A 22036-nucleotide genomic window follows, 5' to 3' on the forward strand; every position below is an offset into this window, starting at 1 on the left:
TGAACTAGACTAAATAATTAATATTTTATTTAATGGTATGGGCTGATCAGTGAAACGGTAACTTTAACGAGTGTAAAGATAAAATCAAATAACAAGCTTTCAGATGTCATACCAGACCAGTGTGGTTTTTAACATAGCATCAATAGGCACAGCATGAATAATTAATTTAATGTAATGGACTAGTCAGTGAAACGTGAAAAGTCGCTGTTAATGCGTTTAAATATAATATCAACACAACAAACGATTTAAATCCAGACTAGTGTTTGTTTTAAAAATCGACAAACGATATTTAATAAATTGTTTTTGTCCATCAAACAAATAAGCCAAAACCACTGTTTCATGAGTAAAGGACTTGTACCTGTAATAATTGTGTTCTCCTGCCGACACGACTGAACGATCGCTGTATATTCATTATTTTGAATAAATAAAGAATATTGCCGATCATAAATATGTTGTCATCGTTAAACATTGTTTTACCTCAATAATCTTTTTTTCGATCGAGCCATCAGCAAGTATATCCTAGTAATAATGCGCATCTAAAACGGCACATTCCGTTCTTGAAAAAAAATACATTTTTAAGGGAGAACCCTGCCTCTAGCCACATCATTTTACAATCTAATATTGAACTTAAATATTACGTGTTAAAGCAATTTCTAATTTTCGTTTTTTTTAAATAATTAGAATCAATTATCTCTTCCGCCGTCGTTAAAGTGCTTGCGTGATCATGTTGGATCTCGACCAAAGTGTTTAACCCATTTATGCCTACTAGACTCTCCCATCCTTCTAAATTGGATCAATTTATTTCCGAAGTTAGGGATGTCTAGTATATTCATTTCCATATTTAGAATATTTCTTACAGAAATTCCTTTAAGCAAACAGCGCAGACTCTGATGAGACGCCGCATCATGCGGCGTCTCATCTTGGTCTACACTGTTTGCCAAGGCCTTTTTCATAGACGCTAGGCATTAATGGGTTAAGTACCGTGGTTGTCGGGTAAGGTCTGAATTATAACGTAAACCCTTTGCATTAAAATCCGATATCTATTCACATGATTTTGCATTAATTGTTTAATTATCTATAATCTGCTTTTGTTTTGTGCGTAACATCTGATAAGGTGATTTTATTCTGAATATCCTGCTAACCACCTACATGTTGTGAAATTTTGAGCACTGTTCTATTATTTAACTCCTATTATCACATATGTGACCGATTGTCAATATTTAATGTCATTAACAAGTAAATATTGAAAATTTGTCACAAACGCGATCACATAATATGAAATAAAAGTTTTATAAAAGTACATGGTCAACGGAGCATACAACAAGAAGGTATTTAGCATCGCAGTAATTCCGTTTGAGATAACAGTGAAACATTCCTCAGATTGTAATCGAAAATCAAATAATAAGGTGTAGTCATATGAGTAAAAAATGTTACATAAGGAGTAAATTACCACGTGTCTATTTCTCAAAATCTCGGTATTATACATGTATATACATATGGCGACATAATATAAGCAGATATTGCATGCTGTTTTTCGAGATTATTTTAGCGTCGGCAAGTGACAATAAGGTTTGACGTATTTCCCTCCAAGGCGTTTATACATCGGACCAACAAGTAAAATAAAAGTTTCAGACGGCCCCATGTAACACGATAATCCCCGATAGGTAGGTTCGTTCATTAGCTGGCAAATCCAAGTTTAAATCATTGGCATTCAGCCATATGCAAAGCGTGAAATGTTAATGGTAAAACATTTCTAACGTGAGGAAAATTGGTTGTAGTGAGCACACTTGTAATTGGTGAACGTTTAGGAGTTATAGGTAAAATATTATTAGCAAATGCCAATACTTTAATGCATAATACTCGGGTATTGTTAATAATCGATTATCGATAAAAACATGATGGCGTTGTTTACTCGGCATCGTGTGCAAACAATAAAAAGATGAGAGCTGGAGCGTCCGTTAACGATGGTTATACATGTATCTATATATGCTGAGTTTGTCAGAACTTCAAGAACAGTTATTTAGATGATGAGGTCATTCCGAAGTGTTATTGTAATATTTCAGTTTTGTTTGTATATCGCGTTCGGATACCGACCGAACAAAATCACGTAATCTCGACCTTTGCCTCGCTTGTGAACACCTCGATATTTGAATTAAATAGTGAAGGAACGAATATTCGAAAATCTGACGAATATTCGAAACCAAAAGTCAAATTCGAATATTCGATTTTAATGCAAATAAACGTCCGAGCAATCTGCAACGGAGGGATAATCACCTTACAAACAAGATGGCGACGTCTATGCTGTGACAGGTAGTTTTGGCCGTTTTATACCCTTTATAACTTTAATAAAATGTTAAAATTCCGCTCACTTTACAGCCATATCGGCAAGAAAGTGATAAGCGTTTATATGTTTTAATATTCGCTCTATGTATCAACTTTACTCACTGCGAAATTTCTAAGTGGGAGCTGTAATTTTGTAAACCAATAATCAAAGCTGCATATGATTTACTATTTAAAGTAATATTTGTCGCAATCAGGAACATAACTTTGCTCTTTACAATGGTTATTTCGGACATTTAATGATAAAGTTTTAAAATCGAATATCCCAATATATATGTTCGGCAATAGCCATTGTTTTATTGCTTACAGCGAAACGAATGTATATATCGTTTGGCAATAATATACTTCGTACTATATATAAGTTATAATTATAAAGTGAATTATTCAGCATAAAGAAACATAACGTGAGGGAGCGCAGCGACAGAACGGAGCTTTTTAATTGTATAAATAGTTCCTTTATAACTAACTACACCTACACCCTAAATGTCCGTCATAGGTTGCGCTGAACTATAAATCACATTTCGGCGGTAAATAACTTTCATTATGTAATAATTGTCTGTGGTTTTTACTTATAAGACAATGGTCATTTATTCAAACCTAAGACCAAACCTTTCTCCAGCTGCCAATCAGAGGCTATAAAAAAGTTGTATAAGGTATATCTTACACATTGGCAGTTAGGCTTTGGTTAAACATAGCTTTAAAATTAGCAATAATGTGTCTATACATTAATTAATGTCCTAGAGGATGACGAAGACAAATACGACACTCATACTGCCATACACATCTATGTGCAAAAAAATAAATAATGTTGTTTTATTTGGCTCTGTATTGCTACTTTAAATTTACTTTTCATGTATGTGTTTAATATTATTGTCTTATTCAAACAAGTAAATGATCAAACCTGTACAATAAAACAAACATTATAATAATAGCTTTAAAATTTTAAATCGACACACATTCAATATGACAGACGCATAGCAAGATCGGAAGGATTTCATTAACAAGAGGAGATGTCAACATATCCAAAAAACCAGTTTATTATAATAATATGCGTTGTTTTGTTTATTAACCATTTAAACGGGCCTTTTCACAGATTTTGGCATGTGTTGAAGTTTTTTATTAAATGCTTTATATTGATAAATGTAAACATTTGATCTAAAAAGCTCCAGTAAAAATAAACAAGAATAAAATTAAAGAAAGAAAAAAGTAACCATCAACTGGGCTCGAACCACTGACCCCCTGGAGTAAAAGTCTTTCCCTAAGACCACTCGGCCATCCGTGCCCATACAATGAGTGATGTATTTTATACTTTATATAAGCAATGCTCGTAGTTTCACAAAATATAACGACAACAACAGAACACGCATATGTCGCTTAGTTGAGGATTTATATTTCATAATAATTCTATTGTTCGAGGATATTTATGTTTAATCTTTAAGAATTCACTCTTCTTATCCTGCAGATAACGTTAAAAAATATGGCATCGATTGTTGGAAAGTCGGTGAAGAGCGCTTAAATGCTTAAATTGGGAAAATAATTAATGATTAAACTGTAATATTCGATACTTTTTAAATGTATAAAACTAAATACGAACTTTGATTACAAAATTTGCAAATTATTATACATTTTTAAACAATTAGAAATTTGAGCATTAGAACCCCCCCCCCCCCCCCCCACACCGAGAAATAAGCCTTAGATCTACGATGCAATCTAGCGAATAGATATGAAATCATCTAAACAGTTAAAGATTTCTTTCACTCATTTACTCAACTAAATATTGCGACCATTTCGCGTAAAAATAAAACAGCAAAAAACTAAACAAAACAATAAACCAGCGCCGGGGATAAACCAAACAAACAACACAATTACGGCAAGCTCTTATTTATGATGTGGTGCTGATTCAGATGACATGCCTTTCACTGATTTATAATGAAATCAAAATAATATTGTGAGTTTATATTTATATCATCAGATCATACGCATATATTCATTGCGATAAAATATATGTTATACGCGCATTATAATACATTTAGCGGATCTCCTAAACCACTGCAAATATTTTCACATGACTTGATATCAAATTTGAATTATAGCTGAAATTTGCAGCTATTTATTTTGAATGCACGATATATATTCCTGGTCATGTGTGGTGGTGGATAGCCGGAGGACCTCGAGGGAATCATACATTTTCGGTATTGTAAGCACCAACCAAGATCATAAGCGTTCGGGAGCCGTTACTGAGCCTAGGTGATAAGCACGTGTTCCTTGCGCTAACCGAACAGCCTCAAATCGCTCTTGACCACATCAAGTGTTGACCACCAGGGCCAAAAAACAAATACCTTAAAACGTTAACATGTCCTCTACAAAAATTAGTTAAATAAATGCACATGGTGCCAGAACTAGTCACGCCCTGTGGAATCACATGATTTATACAGAGTTATGTATTGGAAAATAACTAAAAAATTCAGTGAAACCACAAGTTACAGAGCTTTGATATTTGGTATGTTATATTGTCACCCTTGTTTATAGTTGCACGTGTTATGAACACATATCGGAAATAATTTATGTGCCCAGGTAATCACTTTAAATGAACCCCAATATTTCACAATGCCCAATCTGAGTCACGTCTATTCAATATGTACATACTAGCCTTCTTTGTTTGTTTGATTTAATAATGTTTCTAATTGTTAGCATTTATTCACTTGCTACAAATTAAGGATCTTATTAACAGGCGTTTTCTCTAGAGCTAGAGCTTAAGTTTCACTTTGTTAAATTTAAAATGTGTTGTGTGGTGTAACACTTTCAATATACTTATGCAAAAAGGATGTGGACCACTTTTTTCGCTCGTTGTTGTTTTAAACACTATTTATTTAGCTCATTGAAAGTACATATAAGCAATACAATACAATACAAACATACATATTATATATGAACACTAGGCTGTAAAATACAATTGGACATAATTGAGAAGGCTTATACTATGTCTCTCTTCTGTCTCTTCGTTGTTATCAGTTTGAAGGACATATGTTTCAGTAATAATTACAGTTTTCATGTTTATCTTATGCGACGTGAAATATACCACATTTTCATATTTGTCTTTGCATTTTTATCAAGTTGATTGCCAATCATCTTTGAATAGCAATGATATCATGATATCTGGATTAACGCAAATCCAATAAAAACAAAACCGCATCTGATAAATTACGGAAGTGTTTCTATAACCAACAAGTAAAAGAGTTTAACGTGAACTGGATGCACTAGGCAAACAAAGCCTGGATTCATGACTAGACACACAAAGCCTGGATTCATGACTAGGCAAAGAAAGCCTGGATTCATGACTAGGCACACAAAGCCTGGATTCATGACTAGGCACTCAAAGCCTGGATTCATGACTAGGCACACAAAGCATGAATTCATGACTAGGCACACAAAGCCTGGATTCATAACTAGACACACAGAGCCCGGATTAATGACTAGGCACACAAAGCCTGGATTCATAACTAGGCACACAGAGCCCGGATAAATGACTAGGTACTCATAGTCTGGATTCATGACAAGGCACACAAAAACTGTGTTTATCATACATAAAAAAATATTGTTACAAACTTTCAATTACCTTAAAGACGTAGTAAAGTTGCTTGCAAATGGTATGTGTAGCTCGCAACGGTTCTTAATATTACTTATATAAAATGTCAAATGACTATGCTTTGAATAAAGTATTCTGAGGCGTTCGTTCTTGTTGCATATGTGTGTGTGTTTTTTTGTCATTGGTCAAATTGTTGGGCGTCATAAATAAAGAAATGAGTAGTGATGAAATATATCTTTTTCTTTATTAAAGCGTTGTTAATTTGTTTCCATGAGTGGATGTCAATCCAAAACGTTTTAGTGTATAATGCATAAGCAAGGTATGCTTAACGTATCAGGAAATGACAAATAATGCCTTGTATTATTTCTCCTTCATTTTGAATCTTTTTTACAAAGAAGCAAATATTGTTTTCTTAAAATGTAATCACAAGTAATAAAACATTACGTGGATAATTTATACAAGTCCATCCGATTGAATGTGTGGAGAAAAAAAGCATTTTTTCGATTAAAGCTATTGGCCTAAATCAGATCCAGCTGGGCTTATAGCTTTATCTGTCAATTGTTGATAGATTGTATAAAAGCGTGTTTTGAGGGTGCCTTGTTATCATTTAGGCACTTCGTTTGCAGCTCGTCGCATCGATACGTTGATCTTATGAGCATTAATGTTGGCTGACACTAAACATAAGCTTAAGCAATAATAACTTGATATCATATTCTGTTTTATTTCAATTAAACGATGCGTAAATCGGTTTTGTTCATCAATATGAGGATTTTAAGTGAGTATCTTTCTAGTGGGGAAACATTTTGTATTAAATTGTGCTCTTAAACAACGAAAGTCCAAGAGCACAATAATACTTGTAACTTTGATCTCAACGTATTGTAAGCACTAAGGGTAACGAGTTGTTTTAGCAGGAATATATCTTACATGAATAAATCTTTGTCAAATATGTACTTATATCCCTATGTATTTTTAATGTAATTTCGTTTAAATATTTTTAATGCTTTCTGTATACATATGTTTATCTGTCGTTATGTTAAAGTAGAATACGTATATACTTGGTCGAGTTTCTTATCTGCCGAAATATTGCAGAATGTGTTCTTTATTTGCTACCATTAAGATGTGTTGCTATTTCGTCAAACTTTAACACTCCTACATGTTTTTGTAAATAATATGTAATTTCAGTTTTTCAAAACGTACAAAGCATCATATTATATATAGACGTTAAGGCATTCCTTAATACTAAACCAACATTAGTCTGTTTTATTGACACTTGATTAGTTTATTCGCGAGGCTGCAAATAATGGGTTTATTTTCTTTCTAGGATGCGTTTCGCTTATTGCTTTGAACTTCAGGTAAGAACTACTTTTATATTCAGAGCTTGCGATATCTCAAACGAGCATAAAAAACCCATATAAACCTGTATGATTCAAACCAGTAGCTTAAAGTTATATATATATATTATTTGTTTTATTTTGTTTCAGTGTGTTGTTTTTTTTAAGAAGTTGCTTTGTATTGATAAAAAAACAAACAAATAAACACCAGCTTACTCGGAAAAGCCATTTTAGCTTCGATTTTCCGACTCGTTGGGGCCTCTGCGTGAATACCCGGAGTTTTTTTTAAATTAAATGTATGTAAACTTAAAAACTGCCTGATTAACATAGCCATGAGATACTTGAAATAACAGTTGAACCCTACTTATACGAACATGTTGTATATTGCTTTGCACCTGTTTGTCGGTCGGTCAGATTCGCGGTCGGCCATTCGATCTGTTTGTAGGTTCCGAGACTATTGCGTGCCCACACGATTTCTCAATAACGCCTTGGATTACCATTATCCGAACTGGTAGACGTGCACACTTTGGTGAAAAAAAAAGTCAACAGATCATAGGTCAAGATAGCAGTATCTTTTTGTTGGAACGGTAATACCCACAATGACCATCCGTTAGTGTTTGGTCATAGGGTTATGCGTTTTAGCGTGAACAAACACTATCCAGCTTGTTTAACTACCCATATGATTTCTATGAATTTGCTGATATCTAACCTTGGGGATTAAATATGCTTATAATTAATGTGAGTTGAATGATATATATTTTATACAAACATCTCTTGTTAACTCCTGCTATATAAATCGAAGTTGACATGGAGGTATTGTAATATTTATATGCAGCGTGAAATTTAAAGCCAATAGAATTGTCGAAATTTTCATTTAAAACGAAATGCAACGTTACAAAAGATATTAAAGGTATACACAAATTGAAAACAGGTATGTAATGAAATTATTGGTTAACCATCAAAATTTGAATATGTAGCAAAACATATCACATTTACGAATGAATAAATAACTATATGTTTGATTATGAACTATAAATCTGACTATTATTTCTTGATATTCTTTATTTTATTAAACATACCAGTTAATTGTTTTTATTCATTCACGAATGTTCAGTAAAGAGCTCAATCGATGTTTATTATTTAATTAATTGTCTTCTTTTACTTAATTTTTTTCGAACAAGGGTCGCATAATTTAATGTTCATTACATTGTTTAGCAAAAGTGACACATTTGATTGGTACATCCGCAGAATTCATGTCTATTCTATTGAACAGATTTATGCTGCTTTCACGCTACATCGGTTTCTATTGTAAATCTATTCCTGCACTTCACAGACACATTCTACGCAGTAGTTATTCTATTTGAATAACTTTATGAAGAATTTATAGAATTGTCATAAACTCAGACATGTAAATGTCATTATCTTACTAGTTCGTTTCCTGCAAACAACGAATACAATATAACTTATTGATACGTAATATTAACTAAAACTTTTATAATTAAAAGTACACATATATTTTCCGGGGTGTAATCGATAGTCTAACAGAATAATAAAATGAAAACATACATCGAAGGATAAACTAATTAAAATAAAACATATTGTGTTTGTTTTTTTGAGTAACATGATGTAGTAGCCTTTCACCAACTGAACCCTGAATATTGGATATAGTTTGGTACGGCCTGCATTAATATTATGCGTCATATAATGTACAGACGTTATACGTATGCAAAACTTGTTTCATGTTTGAGTTAATTAAAAGGGAAAATTATCGTGCTTTTCAGGGATATTGTAAATAAGAAGACAAGTAACTGCCAAATTTATATAGCAAAGACATTTTATTATATAAAATAATAACGAACTATAATTGTTTTAATTTTACTTGCAGTATTGTAGTAGCTATGCCAGAACTCACAAGCATTGCTGGCGCTGCAATAGGTGCATTGAAAGAGCGAACCAGACGCGATTCTGCAGCGGGCACATCCAATTTAACTTACACAGGTTGTGGTCACTGGTCACAATGGATCAGCCGCAATACGCCGATGTCCCCATTTAGCCGCGAAGAGGAGCACTTTACGCCGGATGACTTACAAAAACTTTGTCCTTCTGGAATGGTCAAGGATTTTCGCTGCAAAGATGAAAAAGGGGAAGCGATACACGATATAATTAATGAAACAAGTGTCGACAAAACGTTCGTATTTTACTGCTACAACATGTCTTCTACGTGTTACGTGCTCAATTCAACAGGGGCAATATGTCCAGATTATGCAATTAAAATAAGATGTGAATGTTCATCAACAACAACAACAACACCAACACAATCATCATTGCCTTGGTCAGGCAGCGGAAATGGAACAAGTGTTTCAGAAATGGGAAGAGTAACAATAGGTATTGGTCCAGGCAGCGGACGTGAGACAAGCAATTCCGGATCAGACGTTAGAAAAGGAACAAGCGGTTTGGAAACGGGAAGTGGAACAGGCGGCTCAGAAGCGGTAAGTGAAACAAGCCGTTCAGGACCAGGAAGTGGAACAGGCGGCAATCTATCGGGCAGGTACGACAGTTTCGCTGGAGCCTCTTTCGCCGATGGAAACTTCTCAGCTGGCGGCACCAGCACGCCGTGGTTGCTTATTCCACTGGTCGTATCTTTGGTCCTCTTTGTCGTCAATCTGATCCTGGTCCTGTGTGTTTACAACAAGCTAAAAATGCAGATTAGAACCAACCAGGTTAGACCTATATAACAATATTTTCAACAACCATTGCATAACTCTATTTGGAGGACACATTTTCATTATTTACCATTATAATAATATCAGAATCTATTTAACTGACGCAAGTGTGTATATGCACATATTTGTTTGGTTTCTGAGATAATTGTAATGGTTATACTCGAATGACCTTCTTTTTATACTTGCAAGATGTGTCATATCCAAACTAAATGACTTTTTGGAATGAAAAGTCTTGAGTGTTGTTTTTTGTTCAAATGATACATGCACGCTTTTTCCTTTTCTTCGTAACAAATCGTGGTTGTGATAAAAACAACGATGAGCATGTATTTAGTGTAAACGTGTTTCCATAATAATAAACAAAAGCACAGAAGCAACTTCAAGGTAAACATTGTTATGGAACAAATCGATGTAATCATCTGCATAAAGAGCACAACCGTGCAGGCAGAATTTGAAATTGCCAAGCAATATTCCATTGTTAACTTCACAATTGTCCTTGATTGAAAAGCAGGGCATCAGGAGCTTATTAATGTATGGAGGCAATTCAGTGAAACATCCGTATATATGTTTTGTAATAAGTTGCTATCATACACAAACAGAGTAAAATGAAGCGACTACCTACGTTACAACGTATGCTATGAATGATAATATGCTGTAAATGTGCTGTATATAGGAAACAACAAGATGATTGCAAATTGATTTAACATCAATTGTGTTTATTGACCAGCCGTATAATTATGCCAATTCAAGAAAATATATGGCATTTTTGAAAAGAAATAGTAAATGTTTATAATTATTTGAAATTAATTATGTTCACGGTAGTTATATCTAACACCATATTGTATTCCGTTTTATGTTGCATTAATGAACAGTGATTGTTCCATTTACTCTACACTTTTTTTTCTTAAGCAATGTTCAATAACTATCATATCACATATATAGACGCACCCCAACCAAACAATAACTAGTATGGATTCAACTTTAACTTGAGTTTTAATATACCGCACGTTAATAGGACATAAAACACACATTGTATACATTTGCAGTAATATTTATGTTACTTACACTAGCTCTTTGGACTCGTTCAATAACTTGCATATTTAGGTAAAGTGTGCTTGAACTTAAACTTATATTAATATGAACCTCTTCAATCGGCTACTTTCATTGATTATACGTGGCCGTCATATAGTGCACCGTTTTAGGAGCACGTGCGTCACATATATACCGTAAAGGACATTCCGAGTGGAATGATTATTATTAGAAGGTATACGTTATGAAGGAGCTACAGGGAGTTGAAAGTAGACTAAATGCGAATATGCGAAGACGTCGTTATGTAATAAGTTTAGCATTTATCAAGTTTGAAGAAATGTCTTAATATTCATTCAGAGCTTCTTTCTCGAGCTTGTTTGAAATTGTTTTATATCAAAGTAGCGCATTTACACCCCCTCTGGATAAATAACTCACATATCTTTATGAAATCATAATATCAATAATAAATTCCAAGTGTCGACACGCATTACAATTTATTACATATTTCACGGTATGTTCTTTTCTGTACAAGATGGTGTATGGATAGAAAACATCATTAGTATTATACTGCCAAAGTTCTGCTGTAAACGATATTTAATATAAGATTGTTTATTTAAAAACTTAATTACCTTCGAAATGGTCGTAGCAAACTTGCAACTTACTCCAGGCAATTTTCCCAACTATCAACCACCAGTTATTGTGTGTGATCTAAAACATGGCGTTTGGTCGAATGGCTTCATCTGACAGCTGTTGGTCGCTCGCTGGTATTCAACCCCATTTTCTCGCAGTTGGTGGCCAATGTTCCATCGAAAACTTTTTGCCGACCAACCTGGTCTTTTGAGGTGGTTTTAGTTGGTCTTTGTGAAGTTGGCTTGACGTTGACTGGTGTGATCATCTCGGAAATATTTTTCGTGACAAAATAACACACAAATTGAAGACACAATTGAACGTCACAATAGACGTTTGCTTTGATTCGAGGTATTGAAGCGTGTACGCAGACAAGAAAATATTGTTTATAATGAACATGTAATTTTTTATGTAATAAAATCATTATTTTATTGTGGTCTCTATGTTACCTTTTTTGCCAGAAGTCATCTGATCGTAATAGTTTCCGTCTTATTTTCTGAAAATGAGTCGAGCAAAATAAACGCATTCTTCTTCAACAATGAAATTATTTATAAAGGAAGTCACGTTACGAACAATTAATTATTTTATAAACAACTTTTTATGAAAATCAACACTAAGTTATCAATTAAGTTTGCAACTAAGCGTCAGTTGGTCGACATATGTCCTTGATAGTTGATGACTTGTCTATACTCAATCGTAGACCAGGGGACCGTTTCTTAAAACTACGTACGTTCAAAAATCATGCGTAAGTGCAAAACGTTCAGTTAGTAGCGTTTCTATAAACTTCGTAAAGTTACGTTTACCGTATTTTTGCACGTAAAGTTACGTGTGCTCAAAGGCTCACGTAACTCAGTAATTTAGCGTAAATATGGCGGCGTATGCACCGATATATCGGAGAACCGAACGTAGACTACGAAATCTACGAGCGCAACATCATTTTAGTTAATTTAAACCTTTATCTATATTAAGATCTTGGTAGGGCATGGGACGATACTGTAACGGAAATCCTGCGTTGATTGTGCAGGATCTATTGTGTACGATTGTGGATTGGAGTTTTGCTAAAAGAGGAAATTTTACATGTTCGAATCGATTGTTGTTATGATTTGTTCGATTTTCCTTTTGACAATTCATTCAACTTTCGTTTTGAACAAGGCTTTATCCATCACAAGACACCAAGTTGAACTCAACGAATGTGACGTTTGCTGAGTGATAGAATTGATTCATTGTAAACATGGGTAAAAGTCTACTTTTTCTGTAAGAATTATGTATTAGAATTGTATAATCTAATTTTGTAAATAGTTGCATTTATATTATACTGCTGTGTCAAGAATGACAATTATACAGTAATCTGTGCTAACATTAATTCAATTAATTTTATCACAGATTACTGTATAATTGTCATTCATTTACACAGCAGTATAATATAAATGCAACTATTTACAAAAACGTAGATTACTGTATACAATTTTAATTGATATGTCAACAGCGCTTTTTATAAATGTGTATACGGTTGTCACTTTATTGTTGAATTTGGCACATTTACAGTTTAAGCAGAAGTTCTTTGGAAATAATATCATGCATATACCATTCTTTGGAAATAATATCATGCATATACCATTTTGTCAAAACTGCGTAAAATAAAATATACATGTACTGTAGAGACTGTGAGATACAACCTGTCGACATGTTAGCTCAGTTGAGTTAGATTGGTCTTTGTCAGCTCTGGTACTACTTGAAAGTTCCCTGGGTACTCTTATGTATGCTACAATATATCTGGGTACAGAAAATATACTTAAACATATCCAGGAATACTTAGGCTAAATCTGCTGTTGTTGGCTCTATTTTAAAATTAATAATGTTTCTGTTTACATTCTGTGAAATGGCCTCCGCGATGATATTATCGAAACTCGTACTCAAAAAAGCATATTGAGTTAGGTTTTGTTCAAAGAGGATTTTGTTTCGTATTCGGAAGTGCGTTTGATGACATCAGATTTTAGGCAGGAATAAAACTCTGTACCCAGGGAACATTGAAGTGTACTTAAGAGTACCCCGGGTACTTTTAAGTAGTACGGGGCCAACAATGACCAATCAAGCTTAAGTTGTTTAAGCGCTGCAATTATTAACTGGAAGTAAAGGTCAAGAATCACACACTTGGCTAACTTTGCGCAATGGTTATTGTAACAACTTAAACTTAAGTTATCTGTATATTAATAATGGCTAATTTTAAAGTAGGTTTGAAAAGTTTTCACTGTTTAAGTAAATTTACTGACGACATGTATTGAAATGTACCAAATATGTCATTTTATACAAAAACTGTCAAAAAACTATGACTTTTAAACCAATGAGATTTGTTGTTGGTAAGTTACAGTTGTAAGATGTTTAAAGTTGTATTTTTAGCGAGGCTGTTTTCGGAGAGAGAAAACCCGAGCTATTGTCATAGCCAGCTAGTTGTCCAACGTCCGCCCGTCCGCTGTAGGCAATGTGCTAAAACCTTAACATTTGGCTCTTAAATCAAAGTGCTTCCACCTTCAACTTTGAAACGTCATATGTAGATGCACTTTGATGAGTTCTAAACGCCACACCCATTTTGGGTCACTAGGTTATAGGTCAATGTCACTGTGACCTCTACAAAATATACAATTCTGACAAGCTTTCACAGCCCAGCGTGGCACCAGATATGCGGTGCTCTTGTTTATTATCAGATTCCATCGGTAATCAATCATATTAATATCATATTGATGGCAAAACTTTGTTGTTGCTGTATGCTTTACAATCATTTTTTCTGAGTTTTTAGGTTTTTTACAAAGAAATTTTAGAACACAAACCACGGGGACAATACAAAATCATTTCATTTTGTTTTATATATAGTATCATCAACATTCAAAATCTTTAATTGTATTATTATAAATGCAGTTGCCATGAAGAAGAAATGTCAAATTTTAACTAAGGTTATTGTTAATCTTTACTGTCTGAAATATTTATTTACTAATTTTAAGATTATTTTTTAGTTTCCTATAAACCATATGGACACATTAAATGCAGTTTGATTGATATGTTCAAATAAAATTGTTATGTCATAAGAAGTTATTTAGAACCTTTTTTCTGTATAGAAAAACGGTATAGGTGGTCACACAGATTGACAGAAAACTATCAACAATCAATTTTTTTCCAATATCTTTGAACACATTTCTTTAAACTCTATACTGTGTTTTTGTACATACTGTAATGTCCATTTATACCATTAAAAGTTCTATAATAATGCTGTAAACATTGCAAAACCCACTTTATTTTATCTTATATTGTGAAAAGCAATGCTGCGAATTTTCTCATTTTTTTAAATTCAGTTATTTTATACCATTTTTTGTTGGGAAATATTAGAATAAGGTATACTGTCTTAATTATTATAAGTAAATGTATTTTTAAATGTTTTAAATCCATTAACTTGTACAAATAAATAAGAAACATAAAATAGACAATGTTTGTGTTGTGTAGAGCATTTACTACCATTGCAATCAAATAATTTAAATAATACCATGTTTGTTTCTTCACTTTTAACACCATAGTTATGCATAATATTCACATTAAGTTATTTGTCAAAAACATAACTTATAAGACAATATAAATTCAAAAGAAGTTGTTTGTTTTGCACTAAATAAAGCTTTTTGCGGACATGTATGGTATCAGTGTATGTGTTCAAAAATCAATTGAAAAAAACTATTAAAGATTTGAACTGAAAAAAAACAACAGATTTAACATATTCTCATAATTATGTATCTTTCCCAAACACATGAAAAAACATTTGAATAGCACAATTTTTACTGATTTTTTTTTAATGTAATAGAAATTTAATATCAAGTATATGGACACATATTTTTTAATAGCATAATTATTAGGAACTTGCAAGAATAAATTGTGTCATCCTGACATGATTCAACCAGTAAAATTTAACTTCATAAAAATAGGAACATTTAAAAATGGTTTGCTTTCTCCCTTTGTTTTGTTCATATGTACATTAAGCCAGATGTGCAAAACGTTTCCATGAAATTAAATTGATGCATTAGTTTCCATTAGTGAATGGCATTATGTTTAAGTATATTATGAGTGACTGAACTTTTTTACAAATATTTCAGTCATTGTGTTGGTAAAGCATGTAAAGTGATTCAGGTTTACGCAAGTGCCCGCTCTTCATACCAATTACCCCATACCAATGACTCAGGATGGATCACAATTTCTCAAATTTTGTATTTAGAACTAATCACAACTGGTACATACCCTGACATATATTTTACCAATCCATTCATTTTTTTTTTAATATTGAACAAAAAATATAATATAAATATATATGTGAAGAAGCATACTTTATGATAATTGCAAATGCATATTGTCTCAAATTAATAGAAGCATTCATGGATAATGTTAATATATCACAGAAAAAAGATTCTCATTTTAAATGAATTTATGAGTAAACATCTGTTGTTGTTTTTTTAAATATTTTGCACACAAGTATAAATATAAACATGGTAAAAACATGATGTTGATTGTTATAAAATTATCACGAAGTGCGACAAGTGAATACAAGCTACAGAGTTTGTTAATTCTTCTAAAACCATACTGTACTACTGTACATTATTATTGATCAGTAAATGAAATTAAAAAAAAAATACTACCTTCTTTACAGAGGCTATTGCCGATGTTCTTCTCATTATACAACATTCCATTTGTAATTCAGTGACGCACTAAACATAATCAAAGATACCCTTCCAGTAAATTGAATTCCTGTCAGGAAACTCCTTAATTATGTTTCTGTAAATTCAGATGTGTAAGCTAAAATACACATGCCTGTCTTCTCAGTATTATCCATCCATTTTTTCCAGTTTGCTCCAGCAATTCCAGTTTGAAATATATCTGACTAACCTTCGTAAAAGATTTGCTTTAGTAAGAATCATCTCTTCTGTTTTAACAAAGAGCATATCCAGCACAACAAAGAATGGCCACACTTAATTTTAAAAGAATCAAGAGATTGAACTTTTTTTACAGTTGACCCCTTTTTCGTCGCAATTTCGCAAGCAATGGAAAGAACTTTGCTCTTTATGCGGTACTTCTTAAGGATAAATGTATAAATATTTAGTCTACCGAAAGTTTGTTAGAGAAAGCAAATTAAATCTACTTTATGAATTTCTTCAAATGTTCTCTATAAGGTCAGCGCAATCACCAGACTTCTGTTTAGAGATTATTCAACTAAGATTATAGCAACTAAGTTTTACGCTACGTTCGGTTTATATAAACGCACTTACGCATTCAGAAAAGCGTACGTATCTTTATACTTACGTACATTTTCGTCCGTAAAGTTACGAATTGTACCAGAAACGGCCCCCTGGTCTATATCTAGTTACATTTTTACATGTATTTGTGTTGGTCGCTTTGTATTACCGTATGTTCACAATTTGGACCAGAATGAATAATGTTTAGCTTCAATTTGTTGTGGAGTCGACCGTCATTAACTCCGATATAAAGATCATCACACCAAACAATTATTATTTGTATACCCAGTGTGTCATTTCCCATTTTACATACAATAGATTGTAAATTATTAAAATCATGTAAAACTATACTCTTTATGAATCTAACCTTAAATGAAAGTATGAATCGTGTTTCTTAAAATGTTCCCAAATCAAAAATTATTCGGAAAAATGTCATAATTATTTCGTTTAAATGTAAGACAGGCAATTGCTTCTTAGGTATCAGTCCGTTAATAAGAAGTCATATAATGTCCTCTGTTGTTTAAGTTTATCGCAAAAAGTGTCATTCGGTCACTATTTCCTCGTAATATGATAAATTTGTGATCAATTAATATTTTTAACTTCATCTTAATACCGGTTGTTTGAAGGACTTGTATTATTGTTAAATAATTTCGTCTAACAACATATTGCAATATTGGTGAGAATTTACAGTATGTATGTGTACGTGTTATTTTCAGAAAATTATTGCATTAGGCAATCATTGCTATTGACAGAGTTTAAACCCTATTACTTTTAATAAATAGATGCAACAACCACCATGAAGTCTGCATCAAACTATTAATAACATGGGTTAAACTGGAGATAAATTCGCCAAATGCTTGAGGATAAAAGCTAAAATAAATTCCGCCTCTGATTTACATCCAAACACCAATGTTTTATGGATACGTTGATGTGTTGCAAAGCGTTTATCGAGAGAGAACTACATGTAAACACTGGGTGCTGACGAGGTATAAGCGTAGTCCGTTTCGCTACGACGTCGGGTATATGTTTTACTACGAAAACATTGTGTAAATACACTACTTAATCAGGCGAGTTTCATCTTTTCTGGTATTTGTGGATTATAAAACGGAACATCCAGTAATGGTAGGTACTTATTTTCAATAACAAACTAATAACAAGTAGTTGCAACATTTACATTTATTTTGAGCTAAAATCGAAGTATTTTGATTTGGAGCAATACTTGAGGTGGTTATTCTGTTAAAATAGCAAATTACGGTAACTTAAATTGAATAAAACTTCATGTTTCTTTGATTCAGGGTACATTTCACATTTTAAAGTACAAAACAGGTTACGAACATTATTTTAATTATTCAAATGGTGTGTTTCGAAGGGAATTACAAGTCGCTTTATGTATAGGTTTTGCACAGAGTATGTATTGGTTGTGCTACGAAGTACAAATATAATGTATAGGTTACTCAACGAAGTTTCTGTATCATTTTCAGGACATATCACATGCAGTTTGCAGTTATTGCAGACTGCCATTTCCCATTGCAAAAGATGCCGTGCTTCATTGTGCGCATGAACATCCAAACGGAAAGGTTTCCTTTATGTGGGAGATGCCTCGTGACACTGCACCAGGTGTACAATACAGAAATCGCACGTTCAATATTATGGGTGGCGACATAAAAACATTGCTGAAAATATTAAATTCAATCCGGTTTCTGGCAAATTGATAATTCCGACAAAAACTACAGTGACAGAAAGTCCTGTGCGAAAGATATCACGAATAAACACACCAACAAAATCTGCCCATTATCAGATTATTTATTATTATTTATATATTATTCTCATTATCTCGAAGTTGTAAGGACATAAAAAATAGTTGGGGATATCTGGAGTTGGAGATAAACATTCGACGAAACCCACAGACAAAAACAGAAAAAGGAAAACCGAAAGTTTAGCCCAAGTCTCACTATTGCCGGTAGAGCCCCGGTCCCTACCGGTTTGCTAACGCAGGTTGACAGGACAGGCGAGAACCGGGATGATTCTTAGATTATTTTTTTAACGCGGTAACACTATTTCCCGGTGCCGCCCCGGTTGAAGCAGGTCAACAGTCCGGCAGAGTCCCGGTCAACCCCAGACTGGTTTATCCCGGTGAAGCCCCGGCAGAGTCCCGGTTGTCGCCGGTAATGCCCCGGTTGATCCCCGGTGAAAGCCGGCAGCGTTCCGGCAGAGCCCCGGTATACCGTCACTACGCCGGCACTCAACCGGGCTATACCGGCATCAGACACCGGCAGAGCTTCGGCAACGCCCGGTTTAACCGGGGACAACCGGGGCTCCACCGGGAAAGTATTAAAATGTTTAATACCTCCGGTATGAACCGGGAGTCACCGGTAAGGACTGGCAACGACCGGCTTGGCACGGGAACAACCGGGACTGAACCGGGTACAACCGGGACGGCACCGTCAGAGCGCCGGTTTACTTATTTACCGTAGCTATACCGGGACTCTGTCGGCATTCACCAGGCTCGCCGTAGCTCTGCCGGGGTCTCTTTGGGCCCCGGTGGAGCTACGGTGCCGTCCCGGTTGTTCCCGGTGCAGTCCCGGTTGTTCCCAGTGCCACGCCGGTCGTTGCCGGTCGTTCCCGGTGACTCCCGGTTCATCCCGGAGGTATTAAACATGTTAACACTTTCCCGGTGGAGCCCCGGTTGTCCCCGGTCGTCCACATTTCATCCCGGTGGAGCATCGGTTCATCTCGGTAGGGCCCTGTCTCATCTAGGTAGATGCCTGATCACGCACCGGGGTTCCGCCGGCATCATAGTGAGACTTGGCCTTAACCGCATTGTAACACGAGGTAAATTTACCAGCCGTCACGTACGCAGTTAACAATAACCTGTGACAGAAACCCACTGCCAAACCTTTCCAACAATATATTGATTAAGCAATTGCGGACTTGTGCCATTGGGGTCCTACTTTCCACACCTTACGGCTGTTACAGGTGTTGATTTTACAGGTAAAATCATGTATTCTAATATGAAATTCATCTCAAAATTAGTTGGCATTAACAGATTTTTAAGAAAATCGCTTTGATATATAAAATCAAAGTCAGTATGAGATAAAGAAGGATCGAAGTTGGGACATGGGATTTACTTTGACATAAGCAGTGTTTCGAGATAAGCGAGTTGGACATAACGAGGATCGAACGAATGTTGTTTGATAAAGAAAACCGTATGCTAAAAACCTATCGTTGGTCTCTATCCAAAAGAACGTATAAGGCATTGTTACAAGGTGAAGATGCGTAATTTTATTGAGATCGACGACATTAGGTTCTCGACTCTCAACTGTCGTCTTATATATGGATTTTTGATTTTGATCGTTTTGTTTGGCCTATTCGTGAATTTAATTATATGATAATAATGTGCATTACCATGTCGACTGTGCGCTTCGGGTCATCTTTTGTCGTTGTTACTACCTCTTCCGAAAAGGAAACATCCAGCCACTGTGCGCTTCGGGTCATCTTTTGTCGTTGTTACTACCTCTTCCGAACAGGAAACATCCAGCCACTCCATGGCTCTGAATTAAAAAACAGAAGCTTTTCTTTCTTTCGCCTTTGAGAGATAACCAATACGTCTTCTGTGAGAAACGCATACACGCTAAAGAGTTGTCGTAGCGAGGCATATACCTATACTGTCAGAGACATGATCATGCATAATAATACTATTTAGCCTTTATTTCTGCTAACTGGGTCACCCTACACATTTATAAACACACCAGTGGCTTAACGATACATACATCAATATGGAAATTGTAAAATTGTGTCAATTAAACACAGTTGTAAACCTTAATTGCATTTTTTTAAAGTGAAACTTGACTTTGGTTTGATAAATCAGCGGTATATTTAATGATTAACCGCATAAACAAGACACATGTTGAATCATAATTTGATGTAACAGATCTATGAAATGTCATTGTGCTTAAATTCAGAGTTTGTTATTACAAAAGCATAATCTTAACTGTTTTAAACACAAATTTCCACCAATCCGTTCTTCGATGTCATGTGTATTTACAAAATGTTTTCGTAGTAAAACATATACCCGACGTCGTAGCGAAACGGACTACGCTTATACCTCGTCAGCCCCCAGTGGTAAACATTCCTTAGGGAAGCGATAAGATCCCATTTGTACCGGCGTACTAATTTTCCTGACAGTTTCGATTTATCTGTGCTGACAATTTGTTTCCAGACATAGGCAATTTAAATTATGAATTGCATGTCTAACCACTGCAATCAACTTGTAATTGTTACCCATTTACGAATGAAACAATCGGATCGAAAATCGAGCTCGAATTGAAAATGATGACATACATTTCGGTCTTTATATTTATTTTTATATATTTATTTGTCTACACAATTAATGGACATAAAAGGGGTCAGTGTTTTTTAGAAACTAGCATTTATCCATAATGATAAACTTGTTAAACAAAGAAAATTAAAATGATGTTGTTTTTTAGAAAACAATAAAACAAAGTGCGTGCATAGCGAAAACTCGACAATCGAGGCGTAAATTTCGTTCTTACTTACTTCGCTATAAAGACTTCACCTGTATGCGTACCATATGATATCAACAAATTTGAGATGGAATTGTAAACCAACCCAACCTAAAGTTTTTTAACCTAAATGACATGCTATATATTATATATTTTATTGCACAGAAGGAAAGCAACTTTAATTTAGTAGATTTTCTGGTACAACTTCTGTTCAACCTTTTCACATTTGAATGCCCCTATTTGAAGAAGATTGTGTATATTGTTTTGCTGGATGTCGGTCGGTCTGTCTGTCGGTAGAGCTGTCGGTAGCCCAGTTCATTTCCGATCCATAACTCGTCAACGAATTGACCTATTAGATTGATACTTTACATGTGCATTGGCCTTTAACATTAGATTACCCCTATTCAAATTGGGGTTACTAGTCGAAAGACCAAGGTCACTATCACACTGTCGGTCGGACTGGTCTGTCGGTAGACCAGTCTGTATGCCGGTAGACCAGTTCGTGTCCGATCCATAACTCGTAAACGAATTGACCGAGTTGGCTTGAGACTTGACATATGCATTGGCCTTGGGCAGTAGATGAGCCCTATTGAAATTGGGGTCACTAGTTTAAAGCCCT

At 34.5% G+C, this 22036-nt stretch overlaps 1 protein-coding gene across 1 annotated transcript; it reads left to right on the forward strand.

Moving 5' to 3' along the window:
- Positions 1-6458: 6458 nt before the first annotated feature.
- LOC127873474 (uncharacterized) lies at positions 6459-10754 on the forward strand. Its single transcript, XM_052417353.1, has 3 exons — positions 6459-6701; positions 7248-7278; positions 9143-10754. The coding sequence occupies exons 1-3, from the start codon at positions 6662-6664 to the stop codon at positions 9990-9992; spliced, it is 921 nt and encodes a 306-aa protein (XP_052273313.1). The 5' UTR covers positions 6459-6661; the 3' UTR covers positions 9993-10754.
- The last annotated feature ends 11282 nt before the right edge of the window (positions 10755-22036 follow it).

The sequence above is a fragment of the Dreissena polymorpha genome, chromosome 3 (genome assembly GCF_020536995.1).
Source record: "Dreissena polymorpha isolate Duluth1 chromosome 3, UMN_Dpol_1.0, whole genome shotgun sequence".
NCBI lineage: Eukaryota > Metazoa > Mollusca > Bivalvia > Myida > Dreissenidae > Dreissena > Dreissena polymorpha.

Bases quoted from the DNA above. Each gene is read 5' to 3' on its own strand.
- LOC127873474 (XM_052417353.1), top strand. From the start codon at position 6,662: ATGCGTAAATCGGTTTTGTTCATCAATATGAGGATTTTAA. The intron at 6,702-7,247 runs GTGAGTATCTTT...TTTTCTTTCTAG, and splicing joins CATCAATATGAGGATTTTAA to GATGCGTTTCGCTTATTGCT. The intron at 7,279-9,142 runs GTAAGAACTACT...TTTTACTTGCAG, and splicing joins CTTATTGCTTTGAACTTCAG to TATTGTAGTAGCTATGCCAG.